Below are 17,049 nucleotides of genomic sequence, written 5' to 3'. Positions count from 1 at the left end.
CAACTTCCCATGCCTTTTATAGTCATTTTTGAATGTTGGTCTAGAGATCTGTTTGGGATGAGTTAGATTTTTTTGTACATCTGAGATAAATTTAGGTTGTTAGTGACATGCTGTTCTTTTGTATTTGATAATAAGCCTGATCTGTTTCTCTTGCTTTCTTTAAATGGGTCAGTTCTGGCTTCCAGCTCATCCATATTTTACAAAGAACAGTTGTTCCACTTTTTCTTCTCTCATGACCAAACACTTTAGGAACATGTCAACATCATGATCTTGTTTTTATTATGATTAATATCAATTTTTCACCCATCACTTGTGTTTAATATTTGGGATGAGAAATGGACAAACAAATGAGCAGATTCTGACTTGGTATTTCTCCTGCATGCCGTTTGTGATTTATAATTTATACATGGAAGGATTTACTGACCTACCTGATAGTCCCTCCCAACAAAGATAAACACACTTACACATCATCAGGGTAAGTAAAATGCATTTGAAAAGGACAAATAATTCACCTGCAAGCGCTTTTGGCTTCATGCCTTTTCCCATGAATTTGAACTGTTGACGGAGAATGCTGAGGCTGCCAAAACGCTTCCCACAGAACCTCCCAAAACCCCCGAGGTTGGGACCAGCTCCACTTGCCATGCTGTGAGAAGGACTAGACACCAACCTTTTGTGCCCTACAAGAGTGGATCACACAAAAACAAGAAAATGGTCCGCTTGCTTTGGGATTCAGGTCTGGGGATGTGCAGTTCCCCTCTGTTGCCTTTCGTGGATGTGGTCCTGTGAAAGGCTCACCTGTAAGCCCGGACAAACTGCCAAGTTGTCCTTGTCAAACCGGGTGCAGAGGACCGTCCACTGTCACACTGTGTGTTTCTGCTACCGATTCAAACCAATTTCTTGGGACAATGACCCAAGAATTGTTGACCGAAGCTGAAGAGTTTGAAATGCATTGAGGTAGATTTTCAAACTCCCCCAGCTTACAGGAGTATAACTGAGTCACTGGGAAAGGGTGGGTGGTTGCCAGCACCCTTTTGTATAAGAGCAAGATCATCGTCTGTTATCCCAAGCGTTTGGGGCTCCCATCTTTGCTACCATCCCTGGGACTTCCCTGTACCGCACCAAAAACAGACAGTGCAAATTCTCCATAAATTTCACTTAGTCTAGACTAGGTCTCTTCAGAGAGCACCTTGAGAATTTTTATTTTGTGCTCCTTAGACATAAGCAATGTTGAAAGAGTCAAACACATATGATATTAAATGCTGGCAGAAAGTTGTATAAAATCATTAGTCCACTACATGCAATACCAAAAATAGATGTTTAACCTGATCATATCTGTTAAATATAAATCACTTTTTAAATATCTTGTGTGCTCAAAAAGTTTCAGAAACATTTTCATACGTATACTCATTTTTGAAAGGTGACCCATCAGAGGAGCCAGGATTAAAAACCTCAGCAGAGAATCACAATACATTGCTAATAACTGTAGCATTGCGGAATTCAGTCTTTTAAAGGTTCTGCTTTGTGTGTGTGTGTGATTCTCAAGCCCCATCAACATAACAAAAAAGAAGAGGCACACTGAGCACTTATGACTGCAGTCATTTCAGCTGCATAAATCATGATTCCTGACAGCTCAGGCTGTAAAGTCGTTTGGATGACAATGACTAGCAACGCTGCCAGAGTTAATCAAATAATTATTTAACATGTGTTTCTCTTGGTCTGACCCTGGCTTCAGAACATATTTCATTCGTTCCCAGGCCTCTGTACAGCCTTTGCTTTGAAATAAATAGAGAAACTGAGCAAGTATAAGATATGCATAAAGTTAATGACACAATCACTTATGTCTCCTATTGGACTGTGCTCTCCTCAAAAGAGGATTCTTGTCTAAATTAGTTTGGGTGATACCCGCAGTACCCACTGCAGTGTTTTGTTCCAGGCTAGCAGTCACTATTATTTTAGCTTCTTCTGGGTGAAGCCAGCTTTCTGGTTAAACTCTTTTTCTCCAGGTGATACTCAGGGGTCACCTTTTCTTTCAGGTGGTTTTTCTATTCCGTTACCTCTGCAATCAGAGAGCCTAGGTTAGGTGCATGGGTGAGGTCCCCAGGAAAGTCTCAAAGCACCTCTGCCAGAGATCCCTCCTTAAGATGCAAGAGGAAGCAGTGGTCTGCTTCCTTCCTGAAGAGAACAGCCTCATATTCCCAGTCTTTTCACTCTTACTATGTGCTCAATAAATAGTTGCTCTCATTATTGCCATTACTATTATTATGTAAAGGCTTAATAAATGTTTGCTAAAACGTAAATGGCCCAATGAATGAATAAATGCACATACCTAATAATGGATGAAATTTCTACATAATGACTCTAATCTGCATAGACCCATGTATTAAATTCAGATGGGCTAGTGTGAGGAGAGGAAGAAGAAAAGAACAGCTGCTTCCTTTATTCAGTGCCCTGACCTGTTATCTGTAATCAGGGGATGTATAATGAGCCACTCATCTTTATGTAACCCAAATATCAAAGGGTAAAGAAGACAATAGCAACTCATCAAAAAGCTTGGTCCTCTGTGAAATGTCGTGGGCAATCAAGTTAGGTGTTAGTGTCTCCTGATTTGCATTTCAGGGCTGTGATTGATGTGCTAGCTGTGGTGAGGATTGATAGTTTATATGGTACCACTTATTTAAATCTTTCAAAAGTATTTCCAGATATTTTCAGTAATTTAGTTCAAATTAAAGGCAGGGCTTTTCTTACAAAATATGATTATATACTTTCTGCATTTAGTTCATCTACAATATATGATTTTCTTGATATTTTTTCTTACATGGTGGTCATTTTAACTTTTAGCATCCATTTCTTTCCGTACCTAATGTAAACTTCAGCATATTGGGTAAACAAGTTTACTTGGCTTTTATGACTTAAAAATATTATTATAGAGTCATTCAATTAAGTTCTGCTTAATCTACTTGAATTCATATCTCTAATATAAATTTATTGAAAATCAAATTAATATTTCTTTCATCTCAAAATTTACTAAAGAAAGTCATAATCATTCTTATGTGAAATTCAGGCATAAGGGAAAAAAAGGAAAATACCCTAAAAATCTGTTTCATTGAGCTGTTTTATAAGGCAATATTGAAATCCATAATTTTTTTTTTCAGATAGCTAATTTTCAGTGCTCTAAGTAGATGAATTAGAGCAAAGATTAGAGTAAGAATAAGGGATCTTTAAGGAAATAACATTTTTTAAAGAGGAATTATTGTGATTACAGGTTGCTGTACTGCCTTCTATTTTTAAGTTGTCATCTCTTATCGAATTGAAATAATGTATTTGTTTGTTTCTAACAATGCTCTATTGTGATTAATCAAAAATTCATATTAGCTTCCACCTGAGGGAAGTTCAAAGAAAAACTTCGGCCAAATTAAATTTAAAGGAGCTTAACTGAGCAATGAATGACTGGTGAATTGGCGGCTCCCAGAATCACAGCAGATTCAGATAGACTCCCGCGCAGACATGTGTTGGAAGGATTTATAGACAAAAAACGGAAGTGACATACAGACTTTGGAAGTGAGGTACAGAAACAGCTGGATTGGCTACAGGTTGGCGTTTGCCTTATTTGAACACAGTTTGTACAGTCAGCAGTGTATGAGAGGTTGAAGCACGGCTGCTGGGATTGGTCAAGACTTGGCGATTGTTATAGGTGCATACCCCTAAATTAGATTGTCAATTTTGTCTACCTATTAAGTTAGATTATAGTTCTTCCACAAGGACTCAAATATAGAAGTACAGAGTTATTCTGAGGCCATTTTGAGTTCACTTTAACAGGGAAAACTGCAATGATAAAACTAAGTAAAATTTCCAAGGGTATTTTTGTCAAACCTGGTAGCAACGTCTATGCTTTAAAACAGAATGCAGTATGGTTTTTTTCAAAAATACAGAAGCCTATCACTTGTCTTACCAGTTACTTCCATGGAAATTCGGTGGCCTCATTGCTTTTGTATGGAGCCCTGAAGAGAGAGAACCCCAGGATTATCAACTAGAGATCGGAGCGAGCAATCTTGATTCCCATTACCTTTATACATACATGAAGCAGAGCTACTTTTAAGTACAGTTTATGACAGTGGAATTTACTCTTCAGAGAAGTAAATTAGAGAGTTTGGTTGAATGTGTTTAGTTTACTTACTTTGGAACTTTTACTGTTTAAGCTCACTCCCTCCAAACTCACCAAAGAGAAATAGCTCCTCAAATAATCAGATGATCTGTTCTAATGGCAAGACGGGAAAATAATGAGTTATCTTCCCCATTGCGTTCTTTTTGTTTGTGTTTAATATTTTTTATAGTGTTAGAGTTAGCAGGCTTTATGTAAAGTTTCTTCTGGAAGATTTACTGAATCTTTTGTGAAAACCATCTTCATCTGACATTTTAGAATTACTCATCTATTTATGGGATTATACTGCATTCTGTTCTTGAAAGAGCAAATCAATTTTCAGCATAGATTTTTTTCTGTCACTTTTTTTCATTGTCTGTTTTTCTGAAAACTACCTCCAAGGTAAGAGGGGAAAAATGGAAGGAGATGGAACGTAGAAAATAGGATAGAACTGTGCCTTGCCAGAGGAGATGATCTGAATTATAAACTATTGGTTGAAAGAAGAAACCTCCAAAGCCAACACAATAATTTATTTTAACTTTAGGAGTGTGTTTAAATTGTCTAAATAAAGATAACTTTTTGGCTGGGCATGGTGGCTCAAGCCTGTAATCCCAGCACTTTGGGAGGCCAAGACGGCTGGATCACGAGGTCAGGAGATCGAGACCATCCTGGCTAACGTGTTGAAACCCCGTCTCTACTAAAAAATACAAAAAAACTAGCCGGGTGAGGTGGCAGGCACCTGTAGTCCTAGCTACTCGGGAGGCTGAGGCAGGAGAATGGCGTGAACCTGGGAGGCAGAGTTTGCAGTGAGCCGAGATTGCGCCACTGCACTCCAGCCTGGACGACAGAGTGAGACTCCGTCTCAAAGGAAAAAAAAAAATTTTTTTTACATACTGCCAATCTTGTCTATAGTTACTAAACTGCAGATGCTGTGAGTTAGACTTCAATCTTGGGTTTTCTACTGCATGTTAATAACAGAAGAAATAAAAACAATAATGGAGAAGTTATCCCATAGTGTTTTAGAAATTATATCCAGTCTTATTTAAAAACAAAACAAAAATCTTGAAGTTTTCTGAAAATCCATTGGTCATTCCCATCTTCCTCTCTTGCAGCCATGCACTGTGCTATAGGAATAATGAGTTACTCTTAGTGCGTAGCTTATACGCAGCATGCACTGTCTTCTATCCTCCTGTGTATTATCTCATTTCATCGCCATTTCAGCCCTACAGATGAAAACATTGAAGTTAAGAGAAGTTAAATAGTTTGTTCAAGTTCACACATCTAATAAGGGGCAAAGCTAAAAACCAAGTTCAGGTCTTTCCCATTAAGTCTCCCACTGCCCTTGCTATCAATTATTCTGCAGGGCAAAAAGAGACCACCAGACAGTGAGTATGTATGTCACACAGAAAAATAACCATTGATTTGTCTGTAGTTTATTTTGTGCTTTTGTCATTCTTTACTTATATTCTTGCTGTTGTTGGCTGTGAAACATCTCTGTCCTAAATATTTTAACCTTTCTAAATGGATGTCTGGTATATTCCTTTATAAACTTGATTAAGGTAACCAAAATTAAACATTTCAATTTTATTTCAACTTTTACATCTCTACTGTCTCCCCTACAGCCATTGTAAAATAATATTCTGAAGCGACTGAAGACCAGGATTAAGTCAGAGCCAAAGAACTCAGTATATCTTTTCTGAATTCTCAGAGGTTTACTAGAGAAAGTAAAACTTTGTATGAATGAGATAAACTTGAATTTCTGGTGATACAATCGTGTTTTGGAATTTAGTCTCCTCAGAGTGCACAAAAAATCTCGAAATAACTAAGTCTGAGTATTTAGTAATTGTTGTTGTTGTTGTTGTCTGTTGTTTGAGGTGGAGTTTTGCTCTTGTTGCCCAGGCTGGAGTGCAATGGCGCGATCTCGGCTCACCGCAACCTCCACCTCCCGGGTTCAAGCGATTCTCCTACCTCAGCCTCATGAATAGCTGGGATTACAGCCATGCGCCAGCACACCTGGCTAATTTTGAAATTTTAGTAAAGACAGGGTTTCTCCATGTTGGTCAGGCTGGTCTCGAACTCCTGACCTCAGGTGATCCGTCCATCTAGGCCTCCCAAAGTGCTGGGATTACAGGTATGAGGCACTGGGCCCGGACTTAATTATTTAGTAATTTTTAACAACAATCAGGTTGTACTATTCTGATTTTACTATCCAGAAAACAGAAGAGTATCAAATAAACACTTGAAATCAAATAAGTAAGAATTAAATGTATCATTTAATACTTGTGAAACACAATGTCAAAAACCAGCAATGATCAGTTCACAATGTTGATGTCAGAGGATAACTACTTACTTGAGACAGTATTAGTTTGGTAAGTTTCCTTTGAATTTCATGGTGTAATCTTTAGCATAGCAGAGTTCTGTGTGTGAGTTTCATCTCTTTTCCTTTCTCTTTGGTGGCAAACCATTTCTATAAGGATATTTCACTCCAGGCTCTGTCCCATAATTTGGGGGGCATTACAGGGCACATTCATATTGATTTGAGAAATAATTTAAATTTTATATTTCAAACATGAGAAATAATTTAAATTTCATATTTCAAACATGTCAGATTTCTTTTCTTTCTTTTTTTTTTTTTTTTTTTTTTGTTGTTGTTGTTGTTTTGAGACAGAGTCTCACTCTGTTGCCCAGGCTGGAGTGCAGTGGCACGATCTTGGCTCCCTGCAATCTCAGTCTCGCGGGTTCAAGTGATTCTCCTGCCTCAGCCTCCGGAGTAGCTGGAATTACAGGTGTGGGCCACGCCGCCTGGCTAATGTTTGTATTTTTCAGTAGAGACAGGGTTCACCATGTTGGACAGGCTAATCTCAAGTTTCTGACCTCAGGTGATCAGCCTGCCTTGACCTCCCAAAGTACTGGGATTACAGGCATGAGCCATCACGCCTGGCCTCAAACATGTCAGATTTCTGTCATGCCCTCTCCCCACTCCACAGTGAATTCAAAAACCAATTGTTCTTCTCCTGATAATGATTTGTCCCTTTAGCATTTGGGTATTTGAGAAAGGATGAGGTGGTCTGAACCTATTTGAGATGAACTGCATTGTTAAGTTTTTACTTAGACTCGGGTCTATTTACAGTTAAGCAGTGGTTCTCAAAATGTGTCTCTGGACCAGCAATGTTGTCATCAGGTCCAGGGACACATTTTGCCTGTGAGCATAGAAAAAATGCAAATTCTCAGTACTCACCAGACAATCATAAACTAGGAATGAGGACCAGCAATTGGTCTTTTAACAAATCCTTTCTTCAAGTCATTCTGATACATGCTAGACTCTGAGAAGGAAGATTAGAAACTACTGATCTTCTGAGATTAGAAGCTTCTGAGATGAGAAGTTTGGCATTCATGCTGAATTTGGATTCAGGTCATCTCCAGTTTAAAAACTTTTCCTTAGTTAACTAATGTCCCAAACTAGAGCTTAGGCCACACCTGAGAGACGTGTTACATCTTTCAAAGCTCTTGAACGCTTTTTGTTGCCTCTGTCTTTATCTCAGACTTGGGGTTGAGAGTAAACCCATCTTCACAGGCAAAAGATTAAGACATTGTTTGTCTATATCAGTCATCAACACAAAGCATTTCAATTGCTATCGTAGTTGTTTCGTGAACTTAGTGGCTCAGAAATAAAAAAAAAAATAATCAGTATCATTCTTTCATTTCATAGATGAAAACAGTTTAAGCTCAGGATCCTCAGGAAAGAAAAACCCTAAAACAATGTAAATATAAAATTAATCATAATTTATAATTGCAGAAATTTGAACTGACTAAAATAAATTGTCCCCAGAATGGTATAGGAATAGCTCCCAAATCAGGCCATACCATTTAATCAAAAAAAGAAAATCATGTGAAAAGTGGTTTTACTTATAATGGTATTGAGTAAAATCAGCTTTTCCAGTAAGATAGTTGATGAAAAGTTTACTCATTGCAGCGATGGCAAGAACATGCACTTTGTTATACTTTGTGATTCAAAACTTAGGGAGGCACTGCAGAGTAACAGAGGAACCATGGCGTAGAGGCTCAATCCTGGCATGCTCCAGAAAGGACCCGTGGACAAGTTATTCATCTCAAAAATGAACATGTCCTACAAGACCACTGGTTGGCAAAGTATGACACCTGGGCAAAATCTGGCCTGCCACCAGTTTTTGTATGATCTGAGAGCTAAGGATGTTTTTTAATAGATGACATTTGGAATTGATTTGGTAATAATGAACATTTTCTTTGAAACCAAATTAAGTGAAATGTTCTCTCTCCAACAAAGAATTCCATTCTCCTCACTAATAAATCTGTATTGCAAAAAAGTACTTAATGGTTTACTATTATATTTTGAATTCTATCACTAAAAAAGAATATTGTAAAAATTTGTTTTCTACCTTGTTACATAAATACCTTCATCATATCCTTGGTCTTCCTCTTGACCTCTGGCTCTTTACAGAAATGTTTGCCCATCCCTGGATGAGATGATTTTTAAGGTCCCTTCAACAATCTAATTTTTAACTATTCTCGACAGATAGCAGTCAAACCACTTGTAGAATGCAGGCGATTTGGACAATATGGATTTGCCAGCATTTGGCTGTTCATGAATGGAAGAGAGTCAGATGGGTCCACTAACAGTCTCAATTGTCCATCTTCACCCTACATGTTTGAAAAGAAAGAGAAGAGATCTATAGCATATTAGTTTAAGCCATATTGGCTGTGTTAGAAAAATCCACCCTACCTTGGGCAAATCCTCAACCTTTGTGCCTTAATATTCCATCTGTACTATGGAGAATTAATTGGTTAATGTTCACACCTTCCCCAAAGATGGCTGGGGCTTGTACATATTCACAAAAACTTCAAAAGTTGTAATGCTTTTTGGCAGATATTTTTTCTTTCCCATCATTTTTTCTTACATTATTAACCTAAGAAATAGTTTAACAAATGAAAAATTTATCAAAGAACTAATTTAATAACGGTCATTAAGTGACTTTGATATTTCTGACATAGATTCCTAAGCATACTGGATATACTATGTATCCAGTACACAAAAGGCAGAGTTCCCCATGGAACCATTTTGGTCATGTGTGCCTAATATCATGCCCACAAGATAGGGTTGGAGAGACCCTATAAGCCTCTCTTTGCCAAATATTGTATGGGGACCAGCTCGCATAATGGTTCAGATTCTCCTTAGAGAATCAACGTTGGAATTTCCAGACCTTCAGGCGTCTCTAAATTAAGGTGCAAATTTGTTACCTGGGAAGGTAATTTTTAACTCCCCATTAATGTCCATTTGTTAGTACTTTAGCCCAAATTAGGTTTTTAAAATTAGCTAGCTGGCTGAGAGCAGTACTTGAGGAAGTGAATCAGATTCTTCTAAGTAGGTTCAGGGTAAGTTTTGAAAATAAGTCCTTGGGTGATTGTGATTACATCCTCCTTCACTTTCAGCACCCTGCATTGGCAAGAATGCATCTGTGTGCACATGGGAGCACACACGCAAGACTTAATACTCTAGCTTCTAGAGCAGCATTGTCTGATAGTGATATATAATGCAAGCCACATAGATGATTTTAAGTGTTTTAGTAGCCACATTGAAAAATAAATTTTAGGCCAGGCGTAATGGCTCACTCCTGTAATCCCAGCACTTTGGGAGGCTGAGGCAGACAGATCACGAGGTCAGGAGTTCGAAACCAGCCTGACCAACATGGTGAAACTCTCCTTCTAAAAATTTAAAAATTAGCCAGGCATGGTGGCAGGCGCCTGTAATCCCAGCTACTCGAGAGGCTGAGGCAGGGCAATTGCTTGAACCTGGGAGGCAGAGGTTGCAGTGAGCTGAGACTGCACCATTGCACTCCAACTGGGCAACGAGAGCAAAACTCCGTCTCAAAAAAAATTAAAAAATAAATAAATTTTAAAGGTGAAATTAAATTTAATAATTTAAGTATACATTTAAAACATTATTGCTTTCAACATGTAATCCAAATAAAAATTATTAGTGATGTTTTACTTTTGGGATACTAAGTGTTTGGTATCTGATATGTATTTTAAAATACACACAGCCAGTATTCATTGACCAGCCACATCTCAAATGCTCAGTAACCACATGGGGTGAGCAGTTATTTTAATGGACGGTACAGCTCAGAAGGGCCTTGAACTGGAAAGTGGGTCACAGAGAGCAAAGTGTGGCTGCCTTCGTGGCTGATAAAGGCAGCAAGGGGATGGGCTGGGGGCACAAATAGAAGTTGAGACCAGCCCAGATCTTCACCCTTTCATCCAAGTCATATTTTTGCTAAAGGTCAGACCTAACTCTAGGTAACTTAACCTTGTTTACATAAAAACTTTTGGAAAAACATAAGCACTGGAGTTAGATGCTTGGCTTTACCACTTAGCTGTATGACCTTGGACAAGTTACTGAAAACCCTGTTTCTTCATCTGCAAAATGGGAGCAGTGATAATGCCTCAAGCTCACAGAATTATTGTGACAATTAAATGACCAGTGAGCATAAAAACAACGAATACTCAATGACTACTTGATATTTATTTTCACAATTGCTATTATTAACTTCTCTTAGGCACTAAATTAGTTTTAAAATGAACTATAAAGACAATCAGATACTATCAATTATTCTAAATTTCTAAAAAGCAGAAAAATGACATAGCCATATATATATAGAAATTTTTTCAAATAGTAGGTGTAATCAGCTCATTAAATTGGGCATTATACTGTCATGTACACACATCAATGCACCAAAAACCCAGAAGGTACTACATTACCAAGACTATCTTAAAATTCAACGTTGTTATGGTAGGTGAGCCAATTTGAAAGAAGAGTTGGTTCTTCTTTTTCCTCCTCCTCCTCCTCCTCCTCCTCCTCCTCCTCCTTCTCCTCCTTCATCTTTTTTTGTTTAAAGCCCACAGAAAGAAATAATTAAAGCAAAGCTAAAGGAATTGAATGCAAAGTTTGCATCATACATGTGAACTAATCTTTTCTCCATGGCATATCTAGAAGATCAAGTAAGACACCCATTCATATGGTTCATTAACTAGTGAAACTTCAGTGGAAATAGGGCAGGAGGAAGTAGTTGCTTGCTCACAAAGTCGTTAGTATTCAAAAATACAGTCCAGCGGTTCTCACGTAAAATAGAAGGATGAAAAATACTAACAGTCAATGCTTATTATGCCAAGTACATCTTTCACAGGGGTTTTGTTTAGAATGAAAGAGATAGTGAAAGTTTTAAGATGCTAGTAAGTAGTGAATAAATGCAGAATGTACTTACACATTTATGTACCAAATGCTGGAAGGCTGTGCACCACGTAGAGCAAAGAAATGTACTAAACCATCAATTTACTAGGTCATTTTAAATGTAGGCAGCAAAATGGCCGTCTGCGTGAAAAGCCACTACTATATTTTGAGAGAGCCTTTCTAAGAATCCTGAAATATTAATAACATGGTCTTAATGTAGTTGGAGACAAAAGAATGTGTTAAGGGTAGCAAGGGCTGCCGAGAACAGCACAATGACAATTTTGTATTTTCTGCCTGTGCTTATAAAAGCAAAAGGAAAAGCAGTGTGTGTTTAAAGAACAGCAGCCTTCAATTTTCCAAATTGGTATAAAACTGTATTTCCCAAATGAATTCACATATATTTATTCCTGGTGACATATTAATACCAGCTTTGAGGAAAAATAGGAAAAAATAGAAACTTGCATATGCACTTTTTTCTTATTCACATAATATATACAACAAGTTTTTGCACTGTAAGAAATTTAATGAAATTGAAGGAAACATTTTCCATTGTGATTTTTGCAAAAGATGAGTTTAATTTTTTAACTGGAAGTAGTCTTATCAGAATAGCTTTTCAAATATGCCGTTTGGACTTTGTGATGATCAGTCACTGGACAGATTTTTGTCCTTGTCGATCTTCCACTCCCGCTGTGAGTTTTTCCATTTTGATGCTTGTTGAAATTGAGGGGTGCATGAGAATCAGTCAGTAATATGCAGTTTTCTGCCAACATTCAGATGTGAAAAAAAAAAATGAAGGCATTTTGTGCCTTCTTTGCAGTCCTGAGTTGCCACGAGTTGCTTTTGTCGACTGCGACTGACTGAGTGACAGGTGGGACCCAGCGGGTTTGTGTTCCTGTTCAGAGGCTCGTTGTGTTTGATGTGGGCAAGCTGGGCTTGACCCCCAGTCCTTCTTCCTGCCAAAGTCAGGGTTTCTGATTTTAATCAAAACCCTAGGGCCATCTTAAGCATGACCAAAAAAGCACCTTGCAAGTTGAACCTTATCTAATTATGCAATGTGTATAAACTTGAGACACATAAATCTCAGTCATTGGAGCAACTTGTTTTTCTAAGATGCTCCGGTCCAGTGAAAGACGAAAGCAAATAAGGGAGAGATTGATCTCCCAGCGCTTGCTTTTATTGTCGGTGCTCCACACGTCATAAAGTTTTGGCTTGTTAAAGGAAATTCCATAAACAACTTCAGTTAGTAAGAGTGAAGTAACCGTGTGCCTTCCTGAGACCCTGCTAAATTCCCTTTCCGCTTGCCATTACAAGAGTATGATTAAGAAAATGCCAACAGGATATGTGAGTGGGTGGAACAGACTTCAGCTGGAAGCCGTACAGATGCTTGATGGATGAGTAGCGACAGTGAGATGATGGCCCTATCTCCAGAGAGAATCAAGCAGTTGCATGGATCTCTTTCTAGTACTCATTTCAATAAGTTCTGCTGTGTTGCTAGCATGGCTGTTCTGTTTTGGCTGCCAGGCCAACGTCTGATAGGTCCTTCTCCCCACTGCTGTTTCTGACAGTATAGACACGTCCTAAGGACATGATGAATGAAAAGCAATGAGAGTGAATTATGCTGGAAAGATTGTGGGTTACTGGCACATTTTCTTTGAACCTCGGGTGTTATGAAATAGCTTTATTCTTAATGGCTTTGTCTCTGTGGGTTTAGTGCTGATGGTGTTGGTCAATTTTTATGTGGGACTGAGACAGATTTGAGAGGTGATCATGAAAGCCTTAGGGGAAGAAAAAAGAATGGGGAGCAAGTAGTCATTATTTTTTAATATGAGTTTCTCCAGAATTAGTGAGTTTTTCCACACTAGTAAAAGTAGTCCTTAGTGTCAGTATGATGACAGTGTCAGTATGATGTTTATGAAGATGAAGTCATGGAAAGCATGTCAGGTGTATAAAAAACTATATGGCCCGTGTTCTTTACACCAGGCTCTTGGGGGGTATGTGCATGGAGGGGGAAGGGTGCTGGAAAAATGGAAAGAGGGAAAAGCAGGAGGGTTTTATGAACTCGAAAATAGACACAAAATATTCACTGATCAAAAAACACATCTTAGCATACTATATTCCAAAATCTACAGTTGATAGTCTTTATTATTTCACCCTGAAACTGTGACCCGTGCCTTACAAACTCGTCTTTTTTACTTGGTTGCCTTTGTTGATCTTTCGATTTGGTTCTTTCTGTAGCTGTAATTAGGAAATAATCAGAAACTGTTTTGTTTTTTTTTTTTTTGTTAGCTCTTGGATACACTTCCCACTGGTTGGCTAAAGGCTACACTCTGAAATTCCATAGCATGTGACTAAGCATACAGGCTTTGAGGGCAGAACACTTGGGGTCAAAGCTGGGTGCTGACACTTACCAGATGTATGGTCTTGTGCCCGCAATTAACTGCTCAGAGCTGAAATTCCTCACTTCTAAGGTAGAGATAATGCCTGTAGAAAAGGGGTGCTGTAAGAATTAAGCAGCATAATGTGTATAAAGGGTATCTGGCACATAGAAAGGAGTTCAGTAAACTTTGCTGTGCTTTTACTTGATTCTGCCAGGTTTAAGAAAATTTCTTCCCTTGGACTTCTTGTCACCTGACCAGGAATGTTAATGGCCCTTAAAGAACGACTATACTCAATGAATGTTTTTGGTGGCATTACCTGCATTTCAAGCCACATGATCGCTAATGGTCAGCAAGAATGTCTCCCTTCTTCTGAATCAAGGAGGTGGCTTTGCATTTTTGCATTGCTGTATTTGCAGGGGTTTATATTTGTTTGTTTTTTTCTTCTTCCCTGCAGCTTGCAAAATTGGATATTACAAGGCTCTCTCCACGGATGCCACCTGTGCCAAGTGCCCACCCCACAGCTACTCTGTCTGGGAAGGAGCCACCTCGTGCACTTGTGACCGAGGCTTTTTCAGAGCTGACAACGATGCTGCCTCTATGCCCTGCACCCGTAAGTTGTATGCTCGTCTCTCATTCCTGTGATGCCAACAGCTTTCATTCACACCTAGCAAGGCACTGCCAGATCTTCTCCTGGGATAATCATGCCGGGGCCACTTGAGATCAAACATGCATCCTTTCTCAATCATAGCCTAGGAAATGCTTGTAAAAAGAAAGGGTCTTTCTCACTGTTTCTGGTTGCCTTCAGTGTGCACAGCTGCCTACAGACTACTTGGTGGAGAAGAGATTGACTGTTTAGAGGTTGTCTGACAGTGTGGTTAGAGCTGAGGTTGGAAGTTATAAGTGGCTTTGCCATTGCACTGAGGACTCGGGGAAGGTTGACAACTGGCAGAAGAAACAGGTAGACAGTAGGGTTTGGAAATGTAGTTTCAGTCTGTAAAGGACAGCTCAGTGTGCACTGAGATCATTGCTTATGTTGTCATTACACCTCTTCCTTCTCTACTCATAGTTTTGTATTCACAGCACTTAGGCCCAAATCCTAATAAATGCTTGTTTAATGATCGCATTTAATAAATGCTGGGTTAATGAATGAATGAGGCTGGGAAACTTGGTATGAAGAGCAGGAGTGAAGAAATCTTTTCTCACACTTTATATGGACAGTGTTCCTAGGTATTACCATTCCTTTCATGTACCCTTGGGGCTTCACAGACCCTACAATGACTGTGACCTTGATCGGAACAGGGAGCACTGGGTCCATGAATTTCCATGAGGTGAATCTGTGCTTGGAGGGATAGCCTCTGGCTCAGCTCAGAGACCTTCCACAGACTTTGAGTTTGTTTCCCAGCCTGTTGTGTAGCTGGGTGACTGTTGAGTCTCTTCAGTCTGTTTTCTCATCTGGAGAATGGAGTTAATAACAGTACCTCCTAATGGTTGTTGGTGTTAAACAGCCTTATGTTGTTTATGTGCTATGTAAATCGCATAGGATGATGCCACTTTCATACATTTTAGCTTTGACTGGGAGCAGTGGCTCACGCATGTAATCCCAGCACTTTGGGAGGCTGAGGTGGACGGATCACCTGAGGTCAGGAGTTCGAGACTAGCCTGGTCAACATGGTGAAACCCCGTCTCTACTAAAAATACAAAAATTAATTGGCATGGTGTCTGGCACCTATAATCCCAGCTGCTTGGGAGACCGAGGCTGGAGAATCACTTGAACCCAGGAGGCAGAGGCAGAGGTTGCAGTGAGGTGAGATCGCACCATTACACTCCAGCCTGGGTGACAAGAGCAAAACTGTGTCTCAAAAAAAATATATATATACACACACACATACACACACACACACACACACACATATTAGCTTCAGTTACCATTATCAGTATTATTATTTTGTTTCCTAACTACTACAAACTGTATTTTGGCCAATCTGGAGCTAACAACCCTGCAAATAAAAGTTTCTTGGGTATTCGAGCACTTTGGGCCACTGGGAAATCAAGTCCTATCTTTAAAGTGACTGGAGTGAGACTCCAGGTCTCTCTGACTTTATATTCAAATTGCTATAACCTCCAGAGTTTCTTTCATAATGAGAGATAATAATGATGATGACAATTTTATAATTATGCCCAGGTAATGTAATAGGTACTTGAAAAAATCTTAATACTTGGTTCACAATATAAGAAATCTGTAAGGTAGATGTAATCTTCATCTTATAGAAAAGGTAACTGCAAGCTCAGAGATGTTAAGGAACATGCCCAAGATCACACCCTACCTTGGATAGAGTTGTACAACCTGAAGACTCACACAGTTTCTATTTGCTGGGAGATTCTCTTGCTGGCTGTCCCAAGTCAAGCAGAAACATTCAGAGTTAAGGAGAATCCTAGGGTCAGCCTCAGATGTAACTGTTAAAAAGTTTAGATGCAGTAGCTCACGCCTATAATTCCAGCACTTTGGGAGGCCAAGACGCGCGGGTTATTTGAGGTCAGGAGTTCAAGACCAGCCTGGCAACATAGCGAAACCCCATCTCTACTAAAAATACAAAAATTAGCCAGGCGTGGTGGTGTGAGCCTGTAATCCCAGCTGCTCAGGAGGCTGAAGAACAGAATCGCTTGAACCGGAAGGCAGAGGTTGCAGTGAGCTGACATTGCAACACTGTGCTCCACCCTGGGTGATAGAGGAGACTGTTGTCTCAGGGAAATAAAGAAAAGAAAAAAAGACAAAAGAAAAAAAAAAATAGCCAGGACTGGTGCCTTTCACCTGTGGTTCCAGCTACTTGGGAGGCTGAGGCAGGAGGATCGCTTGAGCCCAGGAGGTCAAGGCTACAGTGAGCTGCGTTCACATCACTGCACTCCAGCCTGGGTGACAAAAAAAGACCCTCTTTTTTTAAAAAAAAAAAAAGACAAAAACAGACAAACAAAAAAAAAAAACCAGAAAAACTGTAAATGGGCAAGGATTGTTTCTGCTTTCTCCCTTTCCTGTTCCTCCATAGACTAAGTACTTTCTCTGGGTGGCTGCTTTTGTTTGAACTCTTAAGTCCCAACCTTTTTCTTTTCCAATGTAAATATTTTCATGCTATGTTCCATTTGTGTGATTAGTTTAATAATAAATTCCCCATCTTTATCCACACCTGCTACCAACAATTTTCTTGTGGGAATCTGGGGCACAATAGTAAACTCAAGGGGAAGTGTTTGGGACTGACATTTTGATGATTGCCCTCAGT

The 17,049-nt window shown here is 39.2% G+C and overlaps 1 protein-coding gene across 2 annotated transcripts in view; it reads left to right on the top strand.

The window, feature by feature from the left end:
- The window catches only part of EPHA4 (EPH receptor A4), a 153,326-nt gene that overhangs the window by 57,714 nt on the left and 78,563 nt on the right, over nucleotides 1-17,049 (top strand). For both annotated transcript variants that reach the window (XM_073020102.1, XM_073020103.1), the window contains exon 4: nucleotides 14,232-14,387. In XM_073020102.1, the coding sequence (XP_072876203.1) occupies nucleotides 14,232-14,387 (156 nt within the window). The remainder of the gene's footprint in view (nucleotides 1-14,231; nucleotides 14,388-17,049) is intronic.

Source organism: Chlorocebus sabaeus, chromosome 10 (genome assembly GCF_047675955.1).
Source record: "Chlorocebus sabaeus isolate Y175 chromosome 10, mChlSab1.0.hap1, whole genome shotgun sequence".
NCBI classification, from domain to species: Eukaryota; Metazoa; Chordata; class Mammalia; order Primates; family Cercopithecidae; genus Chlorocebus; species Chlorocebus sabaeus.
The sequence above is the reverse complement of the archived record's forward strand: the minus strand, read 5'-3'. Positions and strand labels throughout refer to the sequence as shown.